Here is a 25,531-nt window from a genome sequence, read left to right on the forward strand (position 1 = left end):
TAATTTTCCTTCCTCATGATGTCATCTATTTTGTGAAGTGCACCAGTCCCTCCTGCAGCAAAGCACCCCCACAGCATGATGCTGCCACCCCCGTGCTTCACGGTTGGGATGGTGTTCGTCGGGTTGCAAGTCCCCTTTTTCCTCCAAACATAACGCTGGTCATTATGGCCAAACAGTTCTATTTTTGTTTCATCAGACCAGAGGACATTTCTCCAAAAAGTACGATCTTTGTCCCCATGTGCAGTTGCAAACCGTAGTCTGGCTTTTTTATGGCGGTTTTGGAGCAGTGGCTTCTTCCTTGCTAAGCAGCCTTTCAGGTTATGTCGATATAGGACTCGTTTTACTGTGGATATAGATACTTTTGTACCGGTTTCATCCAGCATCTTCACAAGGTCCTTTGCTGTTGTTCTGCGATTGATTTGCACTTTTCGCACAAAAGTACGTTCATCTCTAGGAGACAGAACGCGTTTCCTTCCTGAGCAGTATGACGGCTGCGTGGTCCCATGGTGTTTATACTTGCGTACTATTGTTTGTACAGATGAACGTGGTACCTTCAAGCATTTGGAAATTGCTCCCAAGGATGAACCAGACTTGTGGAGGTCTACAATTTGGCTGATTTCTTTTGATTTTCCCATGATGTCAAGCAAAGAGGCACTGAGTTTGAAGGTAGGCCTTGAAATACATCCACAGGTACACCTCCAATTGACTCATATTATGTCAATTAGCCTATCAGAAGCTTCTAAAGCCATGACATCATTTTCAGGAATTTTCAAAGCTGTTTAAAGGCACATGTAAACTTCTGACCCACTGGAATTGTGATACAGTGAATTATAAGTGACATAATCGGTCTGTAAACAATAGTTGGAAAAATTACTTGTGTCATGCACAAAGTAGATGTCCTAACCGACTTGCCAAAACTATAGTTTGTTAACAAGAAATTTGTGGAGTGGTTGAAAAACGAGTTTTAATGACTCCAACCTAAGTGTATGTAAACTTCCGACTTTAACTGTATGTTTATTTATTTTCCCATTTGTACTTTAACTATTTGCACATTGTTACAACCCTGTATATATACATAATATTACATTTGAAACGTCTTTATTCTTTTGGAACTTCTGAGTGTAATGTTTACTGTTAACTTTTATTGTTTATTTCACTTTTGTTTAGTATCTACTTCACTTGCTTTGGCAATGTTAACATATGTTTCCCATGCCAATAAAGCCCTTAAATTGAATTGAAATTGAATTGAGAGAGAGAGAGAGAAAGAGAGAGAGAAACATTGCTCTGGTGTCACCTAGTGGAAAAATAAAGTTATGCATTTCAGATGATAGGAAATGACGCGTCCCAGTTCCCACCAATCAGCACTCGCAGCGCAGAATTCGAAAGTTAACAAGTTGAGAACGGATCTGTGGCTAGTTATTTGACCACGTTGTTAGAATTCCTTGTGAAATACGCAGATTTGAATTAGATTTCACTCTACTGTTTATAACCGAGGAGGTAAGTCAACATTTAAAACGTCGGTATATGTGATATTACGCAGTTTATTCCACGTATTAGCAATGGAGACTCTGCTAGCGGAGTAGCTAGCGTAGCGGATCAACAACAACATTCAACCTTGAGGCCGGGTTCTAACATTTTACATTTATGTCATTTAGCAGACGCTATTATCCAGAGCGACTTACAAATTGGTGCATTCAACTTATGATAGCCAGTGGGACAACCACTTTTTTTTTTTTTGGGGGGGGTAGAAGGATTACTTTTATACTATTCCTTAAAGAGGTAGGGTTTCAAGTGTCCGGAAGGTGGTCAGTGACTCCGCTGTCATGGGGGAACTTGTTCCACCATTGGGGTGCCAGAGCAGTGTATAGCTTTGACTGGGCTGAGCGGGAACTGTGCTTCCGTAGAGGTAGGGGGGCTAGCAGGCCAGAGGTGGATGAACGTAGTGCCCTCGTTTGGGTGTAGGGTCTTTTCAGAACCTGAAGGTAAGGAAGTGCCGTTCCCCTCACAGCTCCGTAGGCAAGCACCATGGTCTTGTAGTAGATGCGAGCCTCAACTGGAAGCCAGTGGAGTGTGCGGAGGAGCGGGGTGACATGAGAGAACTTGGGAAGGTTGAACACCAGACGGGCTGCAGCGTTCTGGATAAATTGTAGGGGTTTAATGGCACAGGCAGGGAGCCCAGCCAACAGCGAGTTGCAGTAATCCAGACGGGAGATGACAAGTGCCTGGATTAGGACCTGTGCCACTTTCTGTGTAAGGTAGGGTTGTACTCTGCGAATGTTGTAGAGCAGGGGTGTCAAACTCATTTTGGTTCAGGGGCCACATATAGCGCAATCTGATCTCAAGTGGGCCGGGCCAGTAAAATAATAGCAAAATAACCTATAAATAACGTCAACTCCAAATCTTTACCTTTGTTTTTCAATATTATGCCTTAATTTATCATTTAGCCTACATATGTGCATTATAACTCACAGATCACAGTGGATCTACAAAGGCACAAAACATTTATTCACAGATAGGCCTATGGAACTGAAAAAATGGCATTTCACTTTAATTAAAACAACTTGTTTTATTAACTTATTAACTTAACTTATTTTAATGTACAGTATACATTCTGACCACCTGAACTGACTCACCACACTATGCACAAACTAAAGTGGGAGCTATGAAGAACGTTATCACAATGTTCATGGTCTTTAAATATTACATTACCACAGTAAATGTTATTTTTTCACAGAACTGTATTCTTCAGAGTGCAAAACGTCTCTTAAAGAGCATTACAAGTCTTACAATTAGACTTGACCTACTCGCTGTTTAACCCCCTCCCCTCTCTTTCTCTCACTGCGGCCTACCGGCTGCTCCTGAAACTTGGCATCTTTTAGCCTTCACGATTGCATCAATATCAGGTGTCAAATCCTGAGTAGCAGCCAATTTCATAATGTCATTTAAGTGCTTGTGTGTTAGCCTTGAGTGCAGCTTTGTTTTATTGATGTTCATTACAGAGAGAACCTGTTCACAAAGATAGGTAGTCCCAAACATGCATAAAACCTTTGCAGCCAGGGCTGTTAATTTGGGGCACCCTGGCAAGAGATACTGATAAAATGTGTCCAAGCCCACAGAGGCAAATTTGTCCTTCATACCTGAATCACACTGCACACTGCATGTCAATTATTTCGAGTTGGATGTCAGCGGGCAGATCAGAAGCCTTGACTGTGAATGGCGAGCAAAAAATGGTAAATTCTGTCTCAAGTTCACCGAAGACCTGAAACCGTCGCTCAAACTCCCGCAGCAATCCTGTAATCTTGTCTTTGTATTGAGCCATGTCAGCATTAAGTCCGGTCGCACGCACATCTCTTAGACAAGGGAAATGAGCGGTGTCACCGCTAGATAGTTGTGTCTCCCAGAGTGACAGTTTCAACTTGAATGCGCGTATGCTGTCATAATACTGAGTGACAACTTTTTTGCGGCCCTGCAACATTTTGTTAAGATTATTCAGGTGCTCTGTAATATCCACCAGAAAGGCAAGATCCTGCACCCATTCTGGGCATTTAAGTTCCTTCACTGGTTTGCCTTTTTTCTCCATGAACTGTTCAATTTGCTCTCGTAGCTCAAAGAAACGCTTCAGCACGGCACCTCGGCTTAACCACCGTACTTCAGTGTGGTATGGCAAGCCATGCGTAATGTCTTTATCACTGAGAAGACTGTCAAACTGACGGTGATTCAAACCTCTTGCTCGGATGAAATTAACAGTGCGGACAACCACCTCCATGACATGATCCATTTTTAATGATTTGCAACACAATGCTTCCTGGTGCAAAATACAGTGAAATGTCCAAAACTCTTGTCCTTCATTTGCGGCCTGTACTTTATCTCTGAATTTTGTCACAACGCCTGCTTTTCTCCCAATCATTGATGGCGCACCATCTGTCCAGCGCTCCAACGAGAGAGCTCATAATGTCATCCGCTGTTTTAGTGTCCGTCATAGGTACCAACCCAAGGAACTCCTCGGTGACTGTCAAAGTCGCATCAACACCACGAATGAATATGGCCAGTTGAGCAACATCTGTAATATCAGTGCTCTCATCAATTGCAACCGAAAATGCAACAAATGACTTGACTTTGTGATTCATTTGGCTCTCCAAGTCTGCCGAGAGATCTGAAATTCTATCTGCGACAGTGTTTCTCGTTAGGCTAATGTTGGCAAAGGCCTGTCGCTTTTCAGGGCACACGATTTCTGCAGCCTTCAGCATGCATGTTTTCACGAACTCACCCTCAGAAAATGGCTTGGATCCTAACGCTATCTCATTAGCAATAAGGTAGCTAGCTTTCACCGCTGCATCACTGACCTCTCGGCTACGGGTAAAAACAGACTGCTGTTTCTTCAGACCCACTAACAATTCATTTATCTTCTCTATTCTCAGTTGTCCTCGTAAATGGTTGTATTTTTCACCATGATGAGTCTCATAGTGGCGCCGAATATTATATTCCTTGAGCACTGAAACTTGCTGATTACACACCAATTCACTTCTGTGAATAAATATGAATCAGTCAATTTTTCTTGGAAAACTCTGCACTCTGTGTCAACTTTTCTCCTTTTTGAGAAAGACATTTTCGTAATGTGGGTGCAACAGTGGGTAATTTTGACAACAAGAGCTTAATAACGATAAGGCAAGATCGGCAGATAGCGCATTCTGGGCGCGTTGCTGTCACGTGCTGTTTATTTCAGGATCTCTCGTTATTTCAGTGCGACCTCTGCTGGACAAATTTGGAATATCTGTTCTTTTAAAAAAAATAGTGGACGTCGTCTCGCGGGCCGGATTGAACCATCTGGCGGGCCGGTTCTGGCCCGCGGGCCGTATGATTGACATCCCTGTTGTAGAGCATGAACCTGCAGGATCAGGTCACCGCTTTGATGTTAGCGGAGAACGACAGGGTGTTGTCCAGGGTCACGCCAAGGTTCTTTTGCACCCTGGGAGGAGGACACAATGGAGTTGTCAACCATGATGGCGAGATCATGGAGCGGTCAGTCCTTCCCCGGGAGGAAGAGCAGCTCCGTCTTGCCGAGGTTCAGCTTGAGGTGGTGATCCGACATCCACACTGATATGTCTGCCAGACATGCAGAGATGCGATTCGCCACCTGGTTATCAGAAGGGGGAAAGGAGAAAATATATTGTGTGTCGTCTGCGTAGCAATGATAGGAGAGACCATGTGAGGATATGACAGAGCCAAGTGACTTGGTGTATAGAGAGAATAGGAGAGGGCCTATAACTGAGCCCTGGGGGACACCAGTGGTGAGAGCACGTGGTGCGGAGACAGATTCTCGCCACAACCACCTGGTAGGAGCGACCTGTCAGGTAGGACGCAATCCAAGAGTGAGCCGCGCCGGAGACGCCCAACTCGGAGAGGGTGGAGAGGAGGATCTGATGGTTCACAGTATTAAAGGCAGCAGATATGTCTAGAAGGATAAGAGCAGAGGAGAGAGAGTTAGCTTTAGCAGTGCGGAGAGCCTCCGTGACACAGAGAAGAGCTGTCTCAGTTGAATGACCAGTCTTGAAAACTGACTGGTTTGGATCAAGAAGGTCATTCTGAGAGAGATAGCAGGAGAGTTGGCTAGAGACTGCACGCTCAAGAGTTTTGGAGATAAAAGAAAGAATGGATACTGGTCTGTAGTTGTTGACATCGGAGGGATCGAGTGTAGGTTTTTTGAAGAGGGGTGCAACTCTCGCTCTCTTGAAGATGGAAGGGACATGGCCAGCGGTCAAGGATGAGTTGATGAGCAAGGTGAGGTAAGGGAGAAGGTCTCCGGAAATGGTCTGGAGAAGAGCGGAGGGGATAGGGTCAAGCAGGCAGGTTGTTGGGCGGCCGGCCGTCACAAGTCGCAAGATTTCATCTGGAGGGAGAAAGAAGTCAAAGCATAGGGTAAGGCAGTGTGAGCAGGAACAGCTGTGTCATTTGACTTAATAAATGAGGATCAGATGTCGTCAACCTTCTTTTCAAAATGGTTGACAAAGTTATCCACAGAGAGGGAGGGGGAGGAGGATTCAGCAGGGAGGAGAAGTTGGCAAAGAGCTTCCTAGGGTTAGAGGCAGAGGCTTGACATTTAGAGTGGTAGAAAGTGGCTTTAGCTGCAGAAACAGAGGAATGTAGAGAGGAGGGAGTGGAAAGATGACAGGTCCGCAGGGAGTCTAGTATTCCTCCATTTCCGCTCGGCTGCCCGGAGCCCTGTTCTAACGTAGACACTGGACTAATTGTCACGCTCTCTCGCCTTCTGGTAGTGATCCTGCCAGTTACTTTCAACCATGGTGAGGGAACGGGGCCAGAAGAAGTCTTTCCAGCAAAGCCTGGACGACATCAAGGAAAAGATGATTGAGAAGAGGAACAAACGCCTGGCAAGTGCCTCTGTAGCCAACAGAGGACGGTCCAAAAGGATCAACAGAACCAGTGGTGAGAGATTCACATAATATGCCAGCCAGTATCATGTTGAAGATGGTAATGTAAACTTAAGCATCATGATAGTTAACAACCTAAATTCTGGTCAATTGGACGTAGCTATGCCTACTATTGCCTACTAATTATCTAGCTAGCAATTTCTCACCTCATATGGCGGTTAACCTTTTGAAGAGGAGTATATCTCAGCTTGCTCCCTCTGTCTCTACAGCGGGCAACGTGAAGCCAGTTATCCTGAAGAACGTGCAGATCAATAACAAAGCCCTGGCTCTGGCCCTGCAGGCTGAGAAGGAGAAGGTGAGGCAGGCCAACTGTATCATCCTGCAGATGAAGAGGGAGCAGCAGGCCCTCTTCCTCCACCTCCTCCTGCTCAAGAAGAGGCTCAAAGACCAGGAGGCGCAGGCCAGCAATGTACAGGTATGAAGCTGCCTGAATGACTGTTTGAGTCAAACTGAGTAACCGCTATGGGAGCTTTTCATCACAGAAAGTTGTGCCCTTCCCCCTCTGCCCTTGTTCATGATATTTGTGTGTGTTTAGACTGGACCTGCACAGCTCCTTGCTGAACCACCAAAGCCAGTGGACTCCTCCAGGTGAGCTATTCAAATATAATATCAACTGAATGCATCATTTCTCACATTCAAAGAGCCACTGTTTAATGTCCAGTGTGATTCATCCCATCTCCTGTCACCTTGTGAATGTCATCAATTCCTCCCTGGAATTTCAAACGTTTCCCTTTTTTGTTCCTTTTGTGCAGGAGAATTCAAAGCCGTGCTGATCTGGAAGATCCTGTGATGGACGAGTTCCCTCTCTCACCCATCAGCTCAGGTATATGAAATAACATTTACCAGACAAACCATTCTTAACAGATTTTAACTGTTAGGCCTTTCACTCCAGAATTGTGATGTTGTTACTTTGGATAATTACACAGAAAACAACGACAATAATGTTATTGTGCATGTGTGTTAGGATGTGTCACTTTTAATGAACCATCCATGTCGTTGCAAGTGTTGACAATGACATCCATTCTCCTCTCTCAGCGTGTCAGTTTCCTGAAGGGGCGGGCAAAAACAAAAGTGACAGGCAGGTGGCGTTGCCACAGACAGTGGGTGTGAGACGTCGCCGGGTGGAAGGCAGCAGGATGCGATCTGAGCGTGTGCGGGAAGGGCGCCGTTCCTCGTTCTATGAGCAGAACCCCAGCGCCCCTCCAGAACCTCTCAAACAGAAAGAGACTGAGGTCATAGTGGATAGCCTGGTTCTAAACGACAGAGGCCAGAACCACATACAGGAAGTGAAGATGGAGAGAGGCAATCCGATTGGCTCAGAGGAGTTCCAGCAGCACTTCACCCCAGAGCCCCCGGCTAAACCAGCCAATCAGCAGCAGCAACCCCGGAACAAACCGAAACAGGCCCAGCCACCGCGGCCTAAACCCGAACCAGCTGCACGCAAGCCAGAGAGGGGCCGCAAACCGGACCGCCCCCCTCTGAAGAAACCCTGGGAGACCTCTAAACCCAGAGCCCGGTCCAAGAGCCGGGACCGCTCTGCCACACGGTCCAGAGCCGGGGTGGGATCCGCTGCACCTCTCAACACCTCCCTCAACACATCTCAGGGATTCAATGACACCTTTGATTTCGACTGCGAGGATGGGGTACACCTCACCCCCTTCAAGGGTGGCGGACCCAAGGATAACCCCCGAGACACACCCAAACAGGAGAAGGTGGTAGAGACGGGACAGGGACAGAACCCGAAGAGGACTCAGTTGTCACCTGAGTCTAGTTCATCTTCGTCTTCTGAGTCAGAAGACAGCCCCTACGTTCCTCAGAAACGGAAGAGACGGAGCCACACGGACCAGGCCAAGCCCGCCCTCGCTCGTAGAGGCAGAGGTCAACCCTCCAAAGCAGCTACAGACAAGGAGAACGCCCCCCCACATGGTGAGCATTTAACTGTTAACTTAGACAATTAGGATGACTGTCTTTGCAATCACTTATCAAGTACCTTGATGGTTGCTCTGAAGCATTGCTGGAAATCTTCACCTCATGTCCAGGTGACATAAAATGATGACAGCTGTAGATATGAGTGCTTTTTCTATAGATTTCCACATAAGCTATTGTATGTGTTTAATTAGTTGTTCATCGCCCGTGTCTAGTAACCAGAATGGAGGTCAGTCCCACCCCTGTGGTCCTTGACAAACAACTCAAGGAGGAACCAGAAAGGGGACAGAGACAGAGCTCGATTCGGATACAGCCGTTGTCTGTGGTTGCCATGGATGTTGCCATGGAGGCCAGCTTGTGTGAGTCAGAGGGTAGCCCCTACGTTCCTCAAAGCCGTGGCGTACGGAAGACACAGGGCCCCCCAGAGCAGGCCAAGCCCACCCCCGCTCGCAGGGGACGGCCCCTTAAAGCAGCCAGAGACAAGGAGAACGTCCCCCCTCTGAAACGACAGTCGTCACGTGGTGAGCGATGAACAACATACAGATTTATACATGCTGTTATAGGAAAGGGTAGGCTATGTGTTGTATCTGATGCTTATCTCCTGTGTCTATCCAGTCATCAGAGTAGAGGCCAGTCCCACAGCTGGGCCCGCTGAGATCTATGAGACAGAACTCCAACTCCCAGAAACCCCTGGGAGTGTCTTTGACAGTCCTGGTCCAATGGCAGAGCAAGGTCTTGAGGGCCACCCAGGTAAGTGGACATGCTTGGAATGGTAGATAGTCATGGCAATAGACTGAGGCTTCATCACAAATGGCACCTTACTCCCAATGTAGTGCACTATATAGGGATTAGGGTGCCATTTGGGACACAAGTATAAAATGGTAATTGATGATGGTGTTCCAGAGCACCACAGAGAAGATGAAGAGGAGGCTCTGCTTCCCGTCACTCCAGGAGTGGAGGAGGAGATGATGAGGATCGACAACGTCCTGTCTGGTTTCAGGGACTCCCCCTGTGAGTCTCCTGGGTTACCGACCAGCAGCACCCCCGAGAACCACGCCTCACACATCCCCAAAACATGCAGGAGGACAGGTACAGCCCGGTTAGCTGCTTAGGACATGTTAATGAATGACGCTTAATCAGTGTCCTCTCATTCTTTCACATTACACATATATGTTCAACATGTACAGTGTTCTTCTTCTCTGACCACTATTTGGCTATATCAGAATCTCTTCTCATTCCTCCACCTCTGTCTGAACAACTGGTCCACTGGTGTCTATAGAATATCTACCTAAACTTTATACATTTTCCCCAACTTTTCTGCACTGACAACTCACTTTATCCTCTCACCACAGGTGGGCTTGGTGTCAGGGCTGGGCGGGGCTTCAGTCTGAGTGATGTGACCAATCTTACCCCTGCAGCCTATCGGAAGTTCTCTTTAAAGAGCTCCCGCCCTTCAGACCGATGCTCCACCCCCGTCCCCGCCCGCAAGAGGCGGTCCACGATGACAGTGGACTACAAAGAGCCGTCACTGCACGCGTGAGTATTAAAGGGAAAGGGGGATTCCAAGGGGGATTTTTGAAATGTGTGGAATTCTTTCTTGGTTTAGATAACATGTAACTTTTGCAGAGGGTAACACGCTCCCATTCATTTAAATGAACCATGGGTGAAAGCAGAAGTGCTGCGTGGCTTGCGCACGAGAACTAACTTGCGCTGGCAAAAGCTACACGACCAGTGTAGTAGCTAAAAACCTATTGTTTCTGTAATGCCCCAGTGTTGCTCCTGCCAGTCATTATTTCTCACCATCTCTTATCTATCTCTCTTTAATTTCCTGTCTGCCAGGAAACTGAGGCGTGGAGACAAGTTCACAGACACCAAGTTCCTCCGCTCTCCCATCTTCAAACAGAAACCCAGGAAGTCCATGAAGATTCAGCTGTCGTTGGAGAAATACAATGAGTCATTTGTGGGATGTCGCTGACATGTCCTATGTCTTCACATTGAACACGCTTTACCCATTCAAATTAGTTTGAGAGGATTTTTGGTTGTGAATATTTACATATTTACACCTGTTTTTGTCCAATGAAATAATGGAGGGCAGCTTTAATTGTTTTTAGATTCTTCATTGTTCACACTATGCTGTTATCCGTATCCTGAATTTGGCCAAATCATCATGGGCATTGGAGACATTCAATTAAATCACCCAAAAATGCGTTCTCTCTCGCTCGATGACTGTATGGATTGTTATCCACCTGTAGAGGGCAATGTAAGATCAACATTCTGTCTGAGAAGATGTCAACAACATGTACCTCAATGGTTGTATTCAGTTCACTGTTGTACATACAGTATGTATATTTAGCTTGCCTTTCAAGACCTTTGAATATGTATTCTCTACATGCCCCTGTGTAACATGTTTTGATTTTATTATAATAAACATTCAGTCCATAATTCCTATTCAGCTGAGTCTTTATTGGCCCCGTACACACTCAGGTTGTACAACACATTTGGCACAATGGTTGTGATACAACTTCTATTTTTGTGATACAACAGAGAGATTGTCTACACGAAAATGTCTTTACAACGCATATGTAATTATCTTTTGTGCAGAAAAATTATGTCACAAGTCACAACCATCGTGACAAGTGCGTTGTACATGAGTTCTACAAACGGAATGTGTACAGGGCCATTATAAGGATGTGGATTTCTAGTTTCCATATTTCAAGTGTTCCTGTTGTATCATTGGAGGCTGGTGGGACGGGCTCATTGTAATGGCTGGAATGGAGTCAAACGTGGTTTCCATATATTTGATACCTTTCCATATATTCAACTCCAGCCATTACAATGAGCCCGTCCTATAGCTCCTCCCACCATCCTCTGTGTTGTATGACCATTTTGGTGGGTTCTCAAGTGACAAGTGTCTCTTTAAAAACTCAATGACGTTTGAAATTCGTACTACTGTATTAGAAAGGGCATCTGGCCAGTAGGGGGGATGGCACCGTAATTTGTTCTTTCATATAATAATAAATTATATGCCATTTAGCAGACACTTTTACCCAAAGCGACTTATGGCTCTATTCAATCTATCACTGTTGCGCGATAGAAATCTAAAGGTAATTTCCAATTGAGCTGACATACGCAGCGTGAATGCAAGGAACATTGCCTTTCAATTTCAGTCACGCTGTAACGCTGAGCTTCCGCGAAACGGATTGAATAGAACCCTTACAGTCACGCATGCATACATTTTACATATCGGTGGCCCCGGGAATCGAACCAACAAACCTGGCACTAGAAGCGCCATGTTGTTCAATCGTTTAGAATGTCAGATTAGAAGTGTGATTTGTTAAAGTATGTTGGCAAAGGTTGGAAAACAAAAGCCGCACTGGGATTCGAACTGGCAACCATGTGTCTCAACCTGTGTTTAACACCCTCCAACCTACACCCCTTGCAAGCCTTTTAAAAAATTGACTCCACCCACTGACCTGTCACTAAGCTCTGCCCACCTCTAGAGGTGGTCAGGAAGATCTGATCACAATCAGTTATTTTACTCGTCTGCACCGGTCTAAACATGTGGGCTCAATCAGAATATGGAAACTACAGGACGCATGTTAGTGCCATGTATAAACAGGGCTTTTGCTCTACATAGATTTCCAAAGATTTGAGCGTGAACTGCAGCAAAAACAACTCCAATCCATTAATTTCACTTCTATTTTAATAAGTCTATAAAATAGGTTATAACTGTACGGCATTAAAAGCAACAGTACAAAGGCCATGTAATAACTCTTCCAGATATATTACAAAATCCAGATTTTTCCTATAGTTTAAAAAGTACAAACATCTTTATATAAAACAGCAAAACAACAGAGTGATGCACAATCTCTTTTCTTTTATCTTCAAAGTACAAAGGTAGCAATCTCCATTTGCTACAGAAATAATTATGCAAAATAAATTAAGACCTTTTGTTAAGCATTATTCCTTTAAGTTACAGCACATAAATAAGGATAAACTATACATACTTAAATTAGCCATAGCGTGCATTTCTTTAAAAACATAAAACATCTCGATGGAAAACAAAAATGCTCTTATTTACCATGTGGTGCTGAATAGTTGCTTGAAAAATAAATAAGTGCATTTCCATGGTCACCTTTAGCCTTATGGGACTTTTTACATGGACAAGCAAGAAGGGTAACTTCAAGAAAAGAGGCTTCCCCTCCTTTCAGTTCAAAAACAAAGAAAGAAAAATATACAGTACATTAAAAATATACATTAAGTAATTCAAGAGGTTTAAAAGAGGTAACTATTTTAAACCTCTTCAATTACTTAATGTATACATACGGATTTGAAATATAATGTAAAAAATTTTGGCAGGATGAACTCTCTAATAACATACATACACATTTTTACCTCATAAATTCGGAGATACAGACCTCGCATGACGTCATGTGTACACTGGCACGCGCGTTAGGTAACACACACATACAAATTAGAACTGATTACTGATTACTATGGCTCTGGGTGAAGGTTTCCCCTAGGTACAGATCAAGGATCAGCTTCCCATCCCCCAATCCTAACTGTTACCATTAGTAGGGAAAGTGTAAAACTGACCCAGGATCAGTGTCTAGGGGCACCATTACAACCCAGTAACTCCAATCTGGAGACAGACAGACTGAATGGCTCAGTAACTGGCTGACTATCCCTCCCCATATTCTCAGAGTCCAGTTTTTCACAGATGCGACGTCTACATGTAGTATGACTCTGAACAGATGTAGGATTAGGTTAGCTGTACAGGTGGAGTTTCTACATGACATCTGTTTTCCTGACTCAACAAAGACAAGGTGGAGCAAGGGAGAAGCAGAGACTGATAAAAGCCAGTAAAAGCCAGAGGAGGCAGTATGACAAGGATGGAGAGAAGAAGAGAGAGATAGAACAACAGATATTGAGTATTCTAATGAACCTAAAACCCTCCTCCCTACTGGATATAGCCGATCCAACTGTTTTTCTGGTTGACAACAGTAGAAAGATAAAGACGAAGACAATAAAAACCTTTAGACATCCTTAGAACTAAGCCACACCCTCTCTTGAAGCCCCGTCCATCTCCCTTGAAGCCCCTCCCATCCATCACTTCTCAATGAGGCCCGCCTCCTTAATCTTGTTGTAGAAGAACTTCTCTAGCAGGTTGGCACACTTGTAGTACTGGCTCTCTGGAGGGTTGTACTCTCGACAGTTTGTAAAGATGCGCTGCATGTCGGCCATGAAGAGCTTCCGTGTGGTGTAGTACCTGCTCTTCAGACGCTCCGACATCGTCTTCAGGTCTGGAGATAATCACACAATACAACATTAACATGACTCTTGATTAACCTCTAGTCTAAATGATCAAATGAAACCAAACCAAACTCTGATCTGATTAACCATGACACAATATGACTTCACTAACCATTACGTGTCTGTCTCTGACTAAGGTAACTATACTCAATTCAACTATCCATATTTGTTTTCTTACAAGTTATGTACTGCTATATTCCTTCCCCTGAAGAGTTGATCCATGCACAGATGTGTTCCATATGTAGTGCAATACATACCCATGGGGAAGCGGATGACTTGGTAGTAGCCAGGAGCCTCAGTCTTCTTCACTGGTTCCATGAACGGCCAGGCATTCTGGTGACTCTATAACACATAACACATAGTGAGAAACCTGTGTGTGTGTATGTGTGCGCACGCTTGTGCGTACATGTCTGCGAGTTGTGTGCATGTGTCCCTCACCTTAACGTGTTGTAAGATGGTCTTCAGGGTGCTGTACAGCTGATCTGGATCCTTCAGCTCCTTACTGGGATCACAACAGGAAACGGGAAGTTGTTATCACCTAATTTCCTGTCAGAGTTACCACGATGAAAGCATTTTAAAAAATGTTTTTACTAAAATGGTATGCACAATAGATGCAGCTATAAGGAGCTGAAAGACCCACCCTTTGCCCACCGGTTTCCATCCAGTTTCTCCTGGTGACAAAGAGGAGCTGAGTTAAATTAGAGACACTGTCCAAACACTTCTTTCCTACCCCACTTCACTGCTACCTCTCTTTAGATTTGCTTTTGAACCTTTGCTGAAGGTAGACTAATTAGGCATATAATGACAGGGGGAGAAACTCAACGTATTCCAGGAATGCTCTCAATGGGAATCTGCCGAACTCCTTCCTTAAAACAGGAAAGTCCTGGGTAGACCTTTCTGATCTGAGCCTGCTTCCTCTCGATCAGCTTCTGTATGATCTGAGACAGAGAGAGGGGGGGAGGGAGGGAGACAGAAAGAGAGAGAGAGAGGGAGGGAGGGAGACAGAAAGAGAGAGAAAATTGAGGTAACTCAATGTATTATACAGATAGACATGTTTGTAGGCACATGCACACACACACCTCCTTCTGTTTCTTGATGATGACAGAAAACTCGGTGTAAGGGATGTTGGGGTTGAGCTCACAGCCCATCAGCGTCGCTCCCTCATAGTCTTTGATGTATCCCAGATACTTGGCCTTGGGAACCTTGATGTCTTTAGAGAAGCCCTGAGACACAGAGACACAGACAGAGAGAGAGAGAGACAGAGAGACAGAGAGACAGAGAGAGAGAGAGAGAGAGAGAGAACTGTAAGAGAAGTCCATTTCACAAAGACACCCTGTTTATTGATGTTTCCCTAACATAGCAAGATAACCAATAATGCCATTTGCTGACCTTTTTAAGCAGCCAATCATGTACTGACCTGCTTTTTGAAGTAGCCAATGGCGTACTCGTCTGCGTAGGTGAGGAAGTTGAGGATGTCGTGCTTGATGTGGTACTCCTTCAGGTGGTTCATCAGGTGAGTGCCATACCCCTGGAAACGATAGGTAGGGGTCAAAGTTAACATTTACCAATCAAGAAGACTGAGGCATATCCGTAACGACCAACAGAAATTTGACCAGAAGAGGAACTGTAGCCTGGTCCCAGAACTGTTTGTTTGTGTATAGCCAAGTCCTATGGTCACTGTCATGTCAAACATTACCATAGGAGTTGGAAAGACGGTACAAACAGAGCTGGGACCAGGCTAAAAGAGCTGCAGTGTCGTACCTTGACCTGCTCGTTGGAGGTGACGGCACAGAACACAATCTCGGTAAAACCCTGTGAGGGAAACATCCGAAAACAGATCCCTCCAATCACACGGCCATCTTTGATCAGCGACAGCGTCTTGTGCTTCCTGTTTGGAGAGGAAGTAAATTGTTCCCTTTTTCTGATTCACTTCAATGATAATGTCATCTCAACAACTCATACTATGGCCAGGTTCAAGGTTCAATGGTTGCCACAACATTGAGGGGTCAAACATACATGTAATGTAACATATCTCTCTCTGTGTCAAATGTTATGAACCAAGTAATTACATTTTGGTTACAACTGTAGAGCAACTTCATATAAAGCAGTGGTCACCAATCTCCAAGGCATTCCTAGTCGATTACCAAACATTTCAGAATAACCCAACGATAAAGCCATGCATTCTTATTTTTTCGGTATTCGTTTTGTGCCGTTGTCGGAATGTGCACTTGATTCAGCTAGTTAGATCAGATAGTTTAGATCACCGCGTCTGCACAGTTTCCTTGAGCCATAGACTGTAAAAAGAAGCCTTGAATGCACAGCAAAGTTGATACTGTGAGATTTCAAAACATTTAAAACCTGACTTGAGACTCAACGAATACAGCAAAGAGTAAGTTACTGTTTAAGTTGTTATTCAGCACTGTCAACACTTTGTTCAAAACTTTTATAAACCATCAAATGTGCTTTCTCCCTACTTCCACTCACACTACAACCAGCACTGCAGCTGCAATTAATGACTATAGCAAAGTGTACCGATAAGCTTGCGTTGTCATTATTAGCAGCTTGTGTCTTTTTTAATATCAATGAATATTTAACTTTCTCTGGTCATAGGAGTAACAAGATGAACTGGTGCATGAGGCAGAAATAATGCAGTGCGACTTTCGCCATCAGCTGGAAGACTGAGGGAGGGAGAGTGGAGGGACAGTGATTCGGGTGAGAGGCAGCCTCACCGCTGCTCCCTCCCTCCCCTCAGACTGACCATCAGATGCAGGCCATCAGGCCAGTAAAAAAATAAGCTAATGATTATGCTCACTCAGCTGTGCCTAAAGTAATACAACAAATGATCTATTACCAGTGTGATCATATACCCATTTAAAAAATATATAATTTCAATATGGTCTGAGAAGAACAACATTGGCAGGCCAATTCAAGCATAGCCAATATGCATTGATAATGTATTGGGCCTATAGCCTACTGCACAAACCTCAATGCTACAGAACTGTTTTTGATTGGTTAATGTTGCATAAGCTCATGTTTAAAAAAAATCTCAGGTAGAGCTCAGCTTGCATTTTGAGTTAGAAAGTGATCTTCTCAGAAAAGGTTGGCGACTACAGATATAAATATTTTTCTTTCTGTGCTACAAAGTTGGGACTATTTTTCTCTTTGGGGTCAACCAGGGTCCATCTCTACCGTAACACTCACGGGTCGAAGACGAGGCGTGTGATGTATTCTTTGGGCATGCGAGGCAGCTGGTGGGAGAAGACGTTCTGGAGGCCCACCAGCCACATCAGGATCCTCTTGTTGGGCTTCTGGTTGAGGGAGTTCCCAATGACATGGAACTCTATCACCCCCCTCCTCTCCTCCAGGCGGGCCGCCTCATCACGGGCTGAGTGGGCCGACAGCAGGCTGGTCTGGGGGGGAGAGGGATGACGTCAGCCTTACTCATCATCAAGTCCTATTACAGTACTAATATTGATTTAGCAGTGTCCCATCATCATTATCGTCATCAGCAGCAGCAGCAGTAGCTTCAACATCATCATTACCTTCAAACCTCCATAATACTGCCTCTAAAACATTGGCTTACTGGGGGGGGGGGGCAATCATAATCAAATATCCATGCACTAACAGTTTTTTAACTGAGATGGAATAGAGTGTTAAGCAATGGAATTATTGATGACTGTATGTTAGACTGACTGAGTGTTTGATGTTACCTCTGGTCCCAGCATGGAGGCCGGGTCAGTAATGGTTGCCATGACTTCGTTGATGAGTTCCATGGGGATGTCGCCAACGATCCTGAGCTTCTTAGTCTCCTCATGGGGGAGGGGCTCCGATGGCTTCCGCTTCTGCCCACCTACACAGGTAGATCATATGTCAAGATGCCCCTAGAAACTGATGTAAGGCCACATGATTTCTTTTTATTACCCTTATTTTACCAGGTAAGTTGACTGAGAACACATTGTCATTTACAGCAATGACCTGGGGAATAGTTACAGGGGAGGGGAGGGGGGATGAATGAGCCTAATGGTTAAGATTATAATTTGTGGAGGGTAAACTGATCCTAGGTCTGTGTCTAGAGCCTGTTGTGTTTACCTGGACTGGGTTCCAGAGCAGAGGCAGTCTTCCTGGCAGGACTGACACTGCCACAGCTGGATGGGTCCACTGCTACTGGGCTGGTGCTGTAGTACAGAGGCCTGGCCACCGGGGGCGCACTGATCACTGTCATTATACACAAGGGAGATCATCAGATTACCTTAACAGTGGAGAGAAGCACTCATCATATCAATCACATCACAACTTTCAAAGCCTGAGCATCTATGGGCTAAACAAGGAAGTGAGTTCCAAAAATAATATGGTCGCTGTGCAGGGTTGCCAGGTCTAGATAGAATTTCCAGCCCAATGACCACTCAAAACCCCCCCAAAAAGGCCTTTAAACTAGCCCCATTTATTTTTTTTACAGCAATAGAGGACTTGCCATATTTATACAATAAACCCTTTTTCCATAACGTTATCGAGCCAATTAAGAAGGAATATCATAGTAACTTGTAACAATGTTAGAAGGAAAATTAGATTTTCCTCAAAATAATAATTATTGCGAACTATGACATGATGTAATAAAGGAAGTTGAATATGTCGCAAGAGAAAATATCATTCGCCCTTATTAAACTTGCCAGATCCTTTTCCATCAATGGATGTCGATTTCACTTGTTTGACTGCTATGATTAAGCAATAAGGCACAACTGGGTATGGTATATGGCCAATATACAGTACCACAGCTAAGGGCTGATCTTAAGCATGACGCAACACTGGATACAGCCGTTAGCCGTGGTATATTGGCCATATACCACAACCCCCCGGGGTGCCTTACTGCTATTATAAACTGGTTGCCAACGTAATTAGAACAGTAAAAAAAAAAAAAGGTCATACCCATGGGACAGTATATGGTCTGATATACCACGGCTTTCAGCCAATCAGCATTCAGGGCTTGAACCAGTAAATAAATCCCATTTGTGCATAACTGTAAATAAATCCCCTTTGTGCATGTGCATAACTATACAGGAGAGTTTGAGTGACGAAAGTTGGACAGAGGATCTCGAAATCTCTGAACACATGGACGAACATAAATAACTAATGTTAGGCTATTTTCTGGCAATTCTGCTGCTTTTATGTGCCAGGTGTTAAGACTACAAACCATTATAAATGGCCTATTTGCTAGATTGACTTGTCATTTCAACAGGCATAAGCTACAGACTAAAATCTGGGTTTCTGATTGTAACTCCATTTTGTCATGGTTTGCTTAAAGACAGGTAGCCTATAGCCCCTGATTGGCCTACATCTTCTTTTAGATAGCCTACAGTAGCCTAGACAAGATGTAGGCAAGATGTAAATTGAACGATTTAGCAGCTTGCTTAGTTCAAATTAACAGACACATTTATTCAACATGAATAGCGAGGCGATTTCGAAGTAAAAAGTGCTTGTGTTTCCCAATAGCCTGCTGGAATAGGCTACAGAGGATGAGGTCGTAATTTCAATCACTGAAATGATCACCCCTCTGGACCTCCTCACCATAAACAGCCTGCCTCACTGTCAGCAGCAGGTCACAGGGAAAGATACATTTAAGAGAAATGCCGCGGTGCAACTTAGAAATAGCCCAAAAACCCGCAACCAATACATTTTCACCCGCGACATTGTTTTCAAAGTAGCCCAATTTCTCAGGAAAACCGCCAATATGGCAACACTGTTGCTGTGATATAAATGTAAGTCCCATCCAATACAGCTATAGCAGGCTTGCACCCTCCCCCGCCTCAATTTCAACCACACACCTTTCAAGTCCCACTTTGAGGCAAAATGTTCCGAAGCTCTATGTGCCAGGAGCCTGGGGACGAGGTTAAGGGGTCTTAGGCCTAGTTGCATGGTCTGTAACCTGATTTGATATGTGCATCTATGTGAGAAATCAGAGTATGAGGGCCACGTTTTATGTACATGTGCCCAGGAAAAAGCAAACTTCCCGGGGTCCAGGACCAGCTCCTTCCTAACCTCTTGGTCCAAGGAGATTAGTATTTGTTCAGTTGGTGACAAAAATACAAATACAAAAAGGAAAAACAGGCCAAACGAAAGGCCTCATGGCCTCCAAACAAACCAGGAGCCTCACGGCTCTGCCAGCTGGGACAGACTGACGATCACCCTAATTGCCTGCAGCTGATGTGCTTATGAAGGCTTCCTAGCAGAGCACCGGCCTTGACCCGGTTGGTGCTGCAACCAGGGGATGGGGTGTGGAAGTGTATCCTGGTAGTGCAGGGGTCTTCAACCTTTTCTTGCCCAGGGACCCACTCCCATGCAAACAGGCGACCCAGGGAACCCCATCATACGTTAGCAAAAACAATTCATTCACATGTATTGTCTTATCATCAGGAGAATGATAATGGTAAGGAGATCTAATCAACATTTTAAAATGAATAGATTTGGTAGATAATTGTTCATTATTTTTACCTCCCCACATTATAATTGGAAGAGGAAGTGTAAACTCTAACATCGCCTATTAGCTAGGACTCCAAACATATTTTCGCTAAAGAGAAGGTTAGCCATGTGTTGGCAAAAATGTCTAAGTCAAGAAAGCTTACCAGCTTACCACTTGTCCCAATTGAATCCTATTCACGGGTGCTTTTTCAAAGCCTTTGTCAGATACTCAAGTGAGTGTAATTTGCTCAATATTAGGAGTTGATAAATAAAGTTGACATCTTTAGAAATAATATATTCTCCTCTTTTCTACTGTAGGTACGGAATTCAAAATGTGTTTATTCTATTGTTGCTAGCGATATTCATAAAAACATTTTGGGGAAAAATCCCTTTTAAAAAATATATTTATTCGCGGAGCCCCCCTGGTTGTAAATACCCCTGTGGTAGTGTGTTGCCTAACTAAACTACCCCACATATCTTAACACTGGCTACAGTTCAAGGGTCAGGTGTGTTTACCTGTATGGATGGCGATCTGTCCTCCTGAGGATCCAACCAGGAAGTCTTCGCTCCAGATGGGAGAGCTGTGACTGTACACTTCCTCCTCCAACATGGACAGGAATCTACAGCACACAGATATCATCATCACACCTACTGTAGACAGAGACTAGAAATCCTCCTCTACCTCATGTGTGTGTGTGTGTGTGTGTATGTGTGTATGTATGTGTGTGTGTGTGTGTGTGTGTGTGTGTGTGTGTGTGTGTGTGTGTGTGTGAGTGCCTGTGTGCGTGTGTGAGAGTGTGTCTCTTACTTGGGGAAGTGTGTAAGGATGAGAGTGCGTTTCTCCGGGGGTAACTTATCCTTCTCCTGCCTGGCCTGCTCTAGCAGCTGTTTTCTCATCACAGTGAAGACTGAGCCCAGCAGGGTCCGACCAAAGATCTGGGTCGTCTCATACCGTGGTAGACTGTCACAGAACTGGGGGACATTGCAGTAGCACAGCCATCTGGGATAAAAACATTGATTATGGGCTATAAGTAACGGTGATACAATTTGAATGAAATGTGTGCATCATCTATTGGTATGAAGAGGTTTTCATCAACTCTAGGAGGACAGTGCATCTGTTGGTACCAAGGTTCAAGTTACGGGAGTGGCTGGGGGTACTGGGCACTAAACACACCAGAGCTACAGTACCCGATGTTTGAGAAATGAAGGTGGGCACTGGGCACCTCCATAAGCATTAAGAGCATGAAGCCAGCCCACAGTGTGGTCAGTGCAGTAGGTATAAACATGTCAAGACTGTGAACACATCATCAAAGTGCGCCTGCCAGTACTTGCGATCGCATCATCAAAGGGTGCCTGCTACCTAGTGTAGTTGACTTTGTACCCAGCAGCATCATCAGCAGGCACCCGCTGTCGTCTCTGTGAGGGCGTCTCCAGCTGCCAGTAGTTGATCTGGTTGAGGAACATCTTGGCCAGCTCCACGATGGTCTGACGCTCCTTGGAGGGAAGATGGCTGAACTTGTACTGGACAAAGTTATTCACCCCCTGTTGAAGTGACACAGAGATCATGTAAACAACATATAATGTGTACATCTTGTGGAAGTCTGATCTAAATGTGTCTCTTTTCCTCAGTGTGTGTGTGTGTGTGCACTTGCCTGTTCGATGCTGGGTTTCTCAAAGGGAGGACTTTCCTGTGCCTCCACCACAGGTTTGCCCATCTGTAGGATGCATTTCCTCAACAGCTGAAGGAGAAAGAAGAAATTGTGATACCGATGCACTGAAAGTAATCTGTCGTTGACATGTTGAACTGTGGCCTACCTTGAAGAGGGAGAAGTAGACTTGTTTGGTGTCTGCGTCCTCCTCTTTGTGGACACATGTGTACAGGTACTCCACGTCCAGGACTATACCCAGAAGCCTGTTCATCTCCTCCTCTGAGACGTTCTCCAGGTGGGTCACATGGTCACCTGAGAGGGAGAGACAGTGAAAGAGAGAGAGATCGAGAGGACATACTTTCTTTTGTTTTTCTGAAGACCTGCTTATTACCTGGCTTTTCTAGAACATTACATCTGCCTGTACCATGCCCTTACAACCTCAACTCACTCTCCTGCCTGCCTGCTTGCCATCAGGACCCACCCTGTGCTCTCTGTCCCCCCTCCTCTTCCTCTGGTACACAAGGCAGTAGCACCCCATCCCCATGTCCCCCCTCTGACCCTCTCTCCCCCTTAAGTACACAGGGAACTCCTCCTAATGTGTCCTCTCTCCCCCTAGTCTTACCCAGTGTGTGGGAACAACTGCGGCAGGTCTCCAGTAGGTTGACAGTGTTTGGCTGCTGGTCCGTACGGGGTGGTGTGGGAGGGGGGTTCTGGCTCTTCCAGCCGTTACACTTACAGGCCCCCTCAGCCTACAGCACAGGGTCACAAGGGTTATAAAGCCATATAAGCACACACACACATGCTATTACGTGTTTAACCTCTTTAACTTCTCTGATATCCTCATAAGTTGACAAGTGACAGACAGCTTGGTAAACAAGTGGCATACTAGCGCTAACTCTGCTGATAGCTACTTTATTGAGGAAAATGTACTTACTATGACTGTGATATGTGGTTGTCTCACCTAGCTATCTTAAAGGGAAAATCTACTCAAAAACGATATTTTAGTAGTTTTTTAGTGGATTTTCCCTTTAAGATGGATGCACTAACTGTAAATTGATCTGGATAAGAGCATCTGCTAAAGCTAAATGACTAAAATGCATAGCTAGTCCGCGCCTGTGGGACAGCCTTCTCATTACAAGTGCTACAAATCTGTTCTTATTTTCAGCTGGAGCTGCGCACAGGAACATGCGCCGATGAACAACAACAAACTCCGCCCCCAGCAGCTGTCACCCTGTCAAAACAAAGACGCTGTCTCTCCTTGCAGAAGATATTTAAACGAAATAAATACTTAATATTTTACAATGCTACGCTGACAGACAGCAACAACACTGTCACTTTTCCAGTGGGTTGAATTACACTCCCGTAGCTTGAAGGCATTAAGGCTACGCACCACCACGCAGCCTCTCGCTAACCTGAATTTGTCAAAGCGCAAGAGATTGTTTAAATCCACTCTCCCGCCTACAAAAGAAACATTGTAATAGTAAATATGGGAGCGCCATACTGAACATGTTGCCGTTTTTTGTCCCTGATATTATTTAGCAAAAGGAACATTTTGCATAACTAAAGAATGAGGGATATGAGAAAAAATATTTGAGTGCGACAATGGCTTCCTTTACTGCGCTTGCATTTTGGCAGCACTGCAAACCAACAAGCATCTGAAACACAATCCACTTGCAAAACATTGCAAAATATGTAATAATTGCAAAATAATGTAATAAATGGACGACAAACTACCTTGCAAGAGGAATACACTCCGAGCTTCTCCAGTTTCTTAGGGCGCGGGGAGGAGCGGAGAAGCGCCTTCTTCACAGCGATTCGTGCTGATCCTACGGTGGCGCCCGAACCCTCCGTTCCCCCGGCTCCCGGAGCCGCAGGAGCCGATCCCGCCGCACCGATGGCCGGGGAGCCCTGCTGAACCCCTGCGCTCTCGGACATCCTCGATACCGAGACCGAACGCGATCCCCGACCCTGGAGCTAAAACGTTTAAGTGTCCCGTTCTCTATTCCACTACCGGAGAATCAGACATGGCGCTCATCCCTACTTTTTTATTTGTCATTGTAGATCCGTTTTTTCTCCACTAGGGGAGACAAAATGGGTATTCCAGTAGGCTATGAATCAGGGGAGAGGTCACAAAAAAATGTACCATTTGTAGCGATAATTTCAAGGTCAAATGTAACGAGCAGGGACAATGTAGTCAGAAACTGTCATAGGCAAAAAAGTAGGCCTGGGAATGGGAAGGGCAGACAAAAGATGCTCCTGATTATGTCCGCAGTACAAATACCACAATAATGTAATAGGCCTTGTAGTTACACGTGTAGCTAAATGTTAAATCATTGTCTGTAAACTGTCTGAGCTGCTTTCTGAGTGCCAGGGTGAGGACACAGGTCTGATAAGCTGAGGGGTCAAATTGTGCTTTCAACACAACTGGGAACTCGGGGAAAAAACGAGGTCAAATCATGACGTCGGAGCTCTAGAAAGATGCCCGAGTGTCCTACGTGGAATTCCTAGTTGTATGACTGTTCAAAACGATTTTTCTCAGTCGGAGCTCGTTTTTTTCCGAGTTCCCGGTTGTTTTAAAAGCGGCAAATGGTCAGAGAAATAGAACATGACTTCAATGGAGACCTCAGGCGGAGTGGTAGGGGTTCTTTACCCCACACAGAGTACAGCAAGAGTAACTGGAACACCTGAAAACAACCTTAAAACCAAATATTTTACTCCACACACAATACAACCTCCATATCATATAAATTATCAATTTTATTTCTGTATTTATTTGGTCATCTTTTAACAGTCCTGTAAAATGCTTGCATTTGTTAATATTTTCCATCTGCAATTAACTGTCCATAGCAACAACAATGTAAACAATGTACATCCCTAGGAGTTAATTCATTTATTCATCATGATCCACCAGCCAGTACCCCAACAGTAGAACGGAACCGTCTTTATTTCTTCTTCTACTACTACTGTTGTTGTTACATTGTTCCTACAACGTTGTTACATTCTTACTGAGACGTTATTAGACGGGCGGACGGTTAGTTGTCAATCCGATCTGTTCCCGCAATGATCCAACAGGGATTCTACACCCAGACAGTGTATTGTGTGCGAGTTCAGTTCTAGTAGGACAAGGAGTATTCGACAGGGCATATTAGCTTTAGATCGCTAACAAAATAATAAGTGAAATGGGAAAGAGAATATTAAAAAATAGAAAACCAAAAAAATCCTCTGTTTTTCTTGAGAAAAAAGTATAAGACAGACCACTAAAGAAATGCAAGTAAATTTTTGTGTTAATAATACTACATACATTTATAAAGACCACCATCGATTAGAATTGATTTTTGTGTGTGAAAAAAAAACATCACTCCAAACCCATACCAAAGCGTTTTTCTGTACAGTTTTTTGTTTTGTTTAATGATTATCTAGACAACTCCCTAGCAAGCATTAGTCCTGTCAATTGTAAATCGAAAAAGTAGACTACATTGCAACACCCTATTTACAGTATATTATTTATATATATATATATATCACACTGGCTGTAATTATGACAAGATATATTCATGAGCGTCATTAGTGCAAGGCATGAGGAAGACAGACCTGGAGGGGTTGGGGGGGGGGGGTTGTGTGTATGTTTTTTTTATACTGTGTGTAACAGGTCCAGAGTTAAAAAATAACACAAAAGTGTATGTGTGTGAGCGAGCCATGTTTTAGCTTGTGGTTAGGTGTGTGTGTGTGTGTGTGTTATATTAC

At 44.5% G+C, this 25,531-nt stretch overlaps 2 protein-coding genes across 5 annotated transcripts; one reads left to right on the plus strand and one right to left on the minus strand.

The window, feature by feature from the left end:
* Window positions 1–1,374: 1,374 nt before the first annotated feature.
* On the plus strand, window positions 1,375–10,816 carry sgo1 (shugoshin 1). The gene is made up of 11 exons (XM_084158374.1): window positions 1,375–1,497; window positions 6,273–6,441; window positions 6,656–6,861; window positions 6,982–7,034; window positions 7,199–7,269; window positions 7,482–8,372; window positions 8,588–8,893; window positions 8,988–9,122; window positions 9,276–9,461; window positions 9,725–9,908; window positions 10,212–10,816. Exons 2-11 carry the CDS (start codon window positions 6,297–6,299, stop codon window positions 10,345–10,347), a joined length of 2,313 nt encoding a protein of 770 aa, XP_084014500.1. The 5' UTR covers window positions 1,375–1,497; window positions 6,273–6,296; the 3' UTR covers window positions 10,348–10,816.
* A 1,413-nt stretch (window positions 10,817–12,229) lies between these two features.
* On the minus strand, window positions 12,230–23,844 carry LOC311113048 (histone acetyltransferase KAT2B-like). 4 transcript variants are annotated; one of them, XM_084156178.1, is made up of 18 exons: window positions 23,522–23,844; window positions 22,410–22,536; window positions 21,954–22,099; window positions 21,791–21,877; window positions 21,499–21,680; window positions 20,947–21,138; window positions 20,655–20,758; window positions 17,775–17,900; window positions 17,396–17,535; window positions 16,887–17,095; window positions 15,447–15,573; window positions 15,103–15,213; window positions 14,765–14,908; window positions 14,509–14,623; window positions 14,326–14,356; window positions 14,124–14,187; window positions 13,943–14,027; window positions 12,230–13,675 (listed from the first exon to the last, which is right to left on the minus strand). In XM_084156178.1, exons 1-18 carry the CDS (start codon window positions 23,720–23,722, stop codon window positions 13,482–13,484), a joined length of 2,385 nt encoding a protein of 794 aa, XP_084012304.1. In that variant the 5' UTR covers window positions 23,723–23,844; the 3' UTR covers window positions 12,230–13,481. The 4 variants fall into 4 exon arrangements, 3 of the variants coding, with proteins under 3 accessions (XP_084012304.1, XP_084012306.1, XP_084012305.1); XM_084156180.1 differs by having other exon boundaries at window positions 21,520–21,680; window positions 23,522–23,807; XM_084156179.1 differs by having other exon boundaries at window positions 14,326–14,353; window positions 23,522–23,807.
* Window positions 23,845–25,531: the final 1,687 nt, after the last annotated feature.

Source organism: Coregonus lavaretus (assembly GCF_964263955.1).
Source record: "Coregonus lavaretus genome assembly, chromosome: 3".
NCBI lineage: Eukaryota > Metazoa > Chordata > Actinopteri > Salmoniformes > Salmonidae > Coregonus > Coregonus lavaretus.

Coding starts and splice junctions, on each gene's coding strand:
- sgo1 (XM_084158374.1), top strand. CDS start 6,297: ATGGTGAGGGAACGGGGCCAGAAGAAGTCTTTCCAGCAAAGCCTGGAC. Junction 7,035..7,198: donor AAGCCAGTGGACTCCTCCAG/GTGAGCTATTCA, acceptor CCTTTTGTGCAG/GAGAATTCAAAGCCGTGCTG. Junction 9,123..9,275: donor AGGTCTTGAGGGCCACCCAG/GTAAGTGGACAT, acceptor ATGGTGTTCCAG/AGCACCACAGAGAAGATGAA.
- LOC311113048 (XM_084156178.1), bottom strand. CDS start 23,722: ATGTCCGAGAGCGCAGGGGTTCAGCAGGGCTCCCCGGCCATCGGTGCG. Junction 21,681..21,790: donor AGAAACCCAGCATCGAACAG/GCAAGTGCACAC, acceptor TCACTTCAACAG/GGGGTGAATAACTTTGTCCA. Junction 20,759..20,946: donor ATCCTTACACACTTCCCCAA/GTAAGAGACACA, acceptor TGTGTGCTGTAG/ATTCCTGTCCATGTTGGAGG.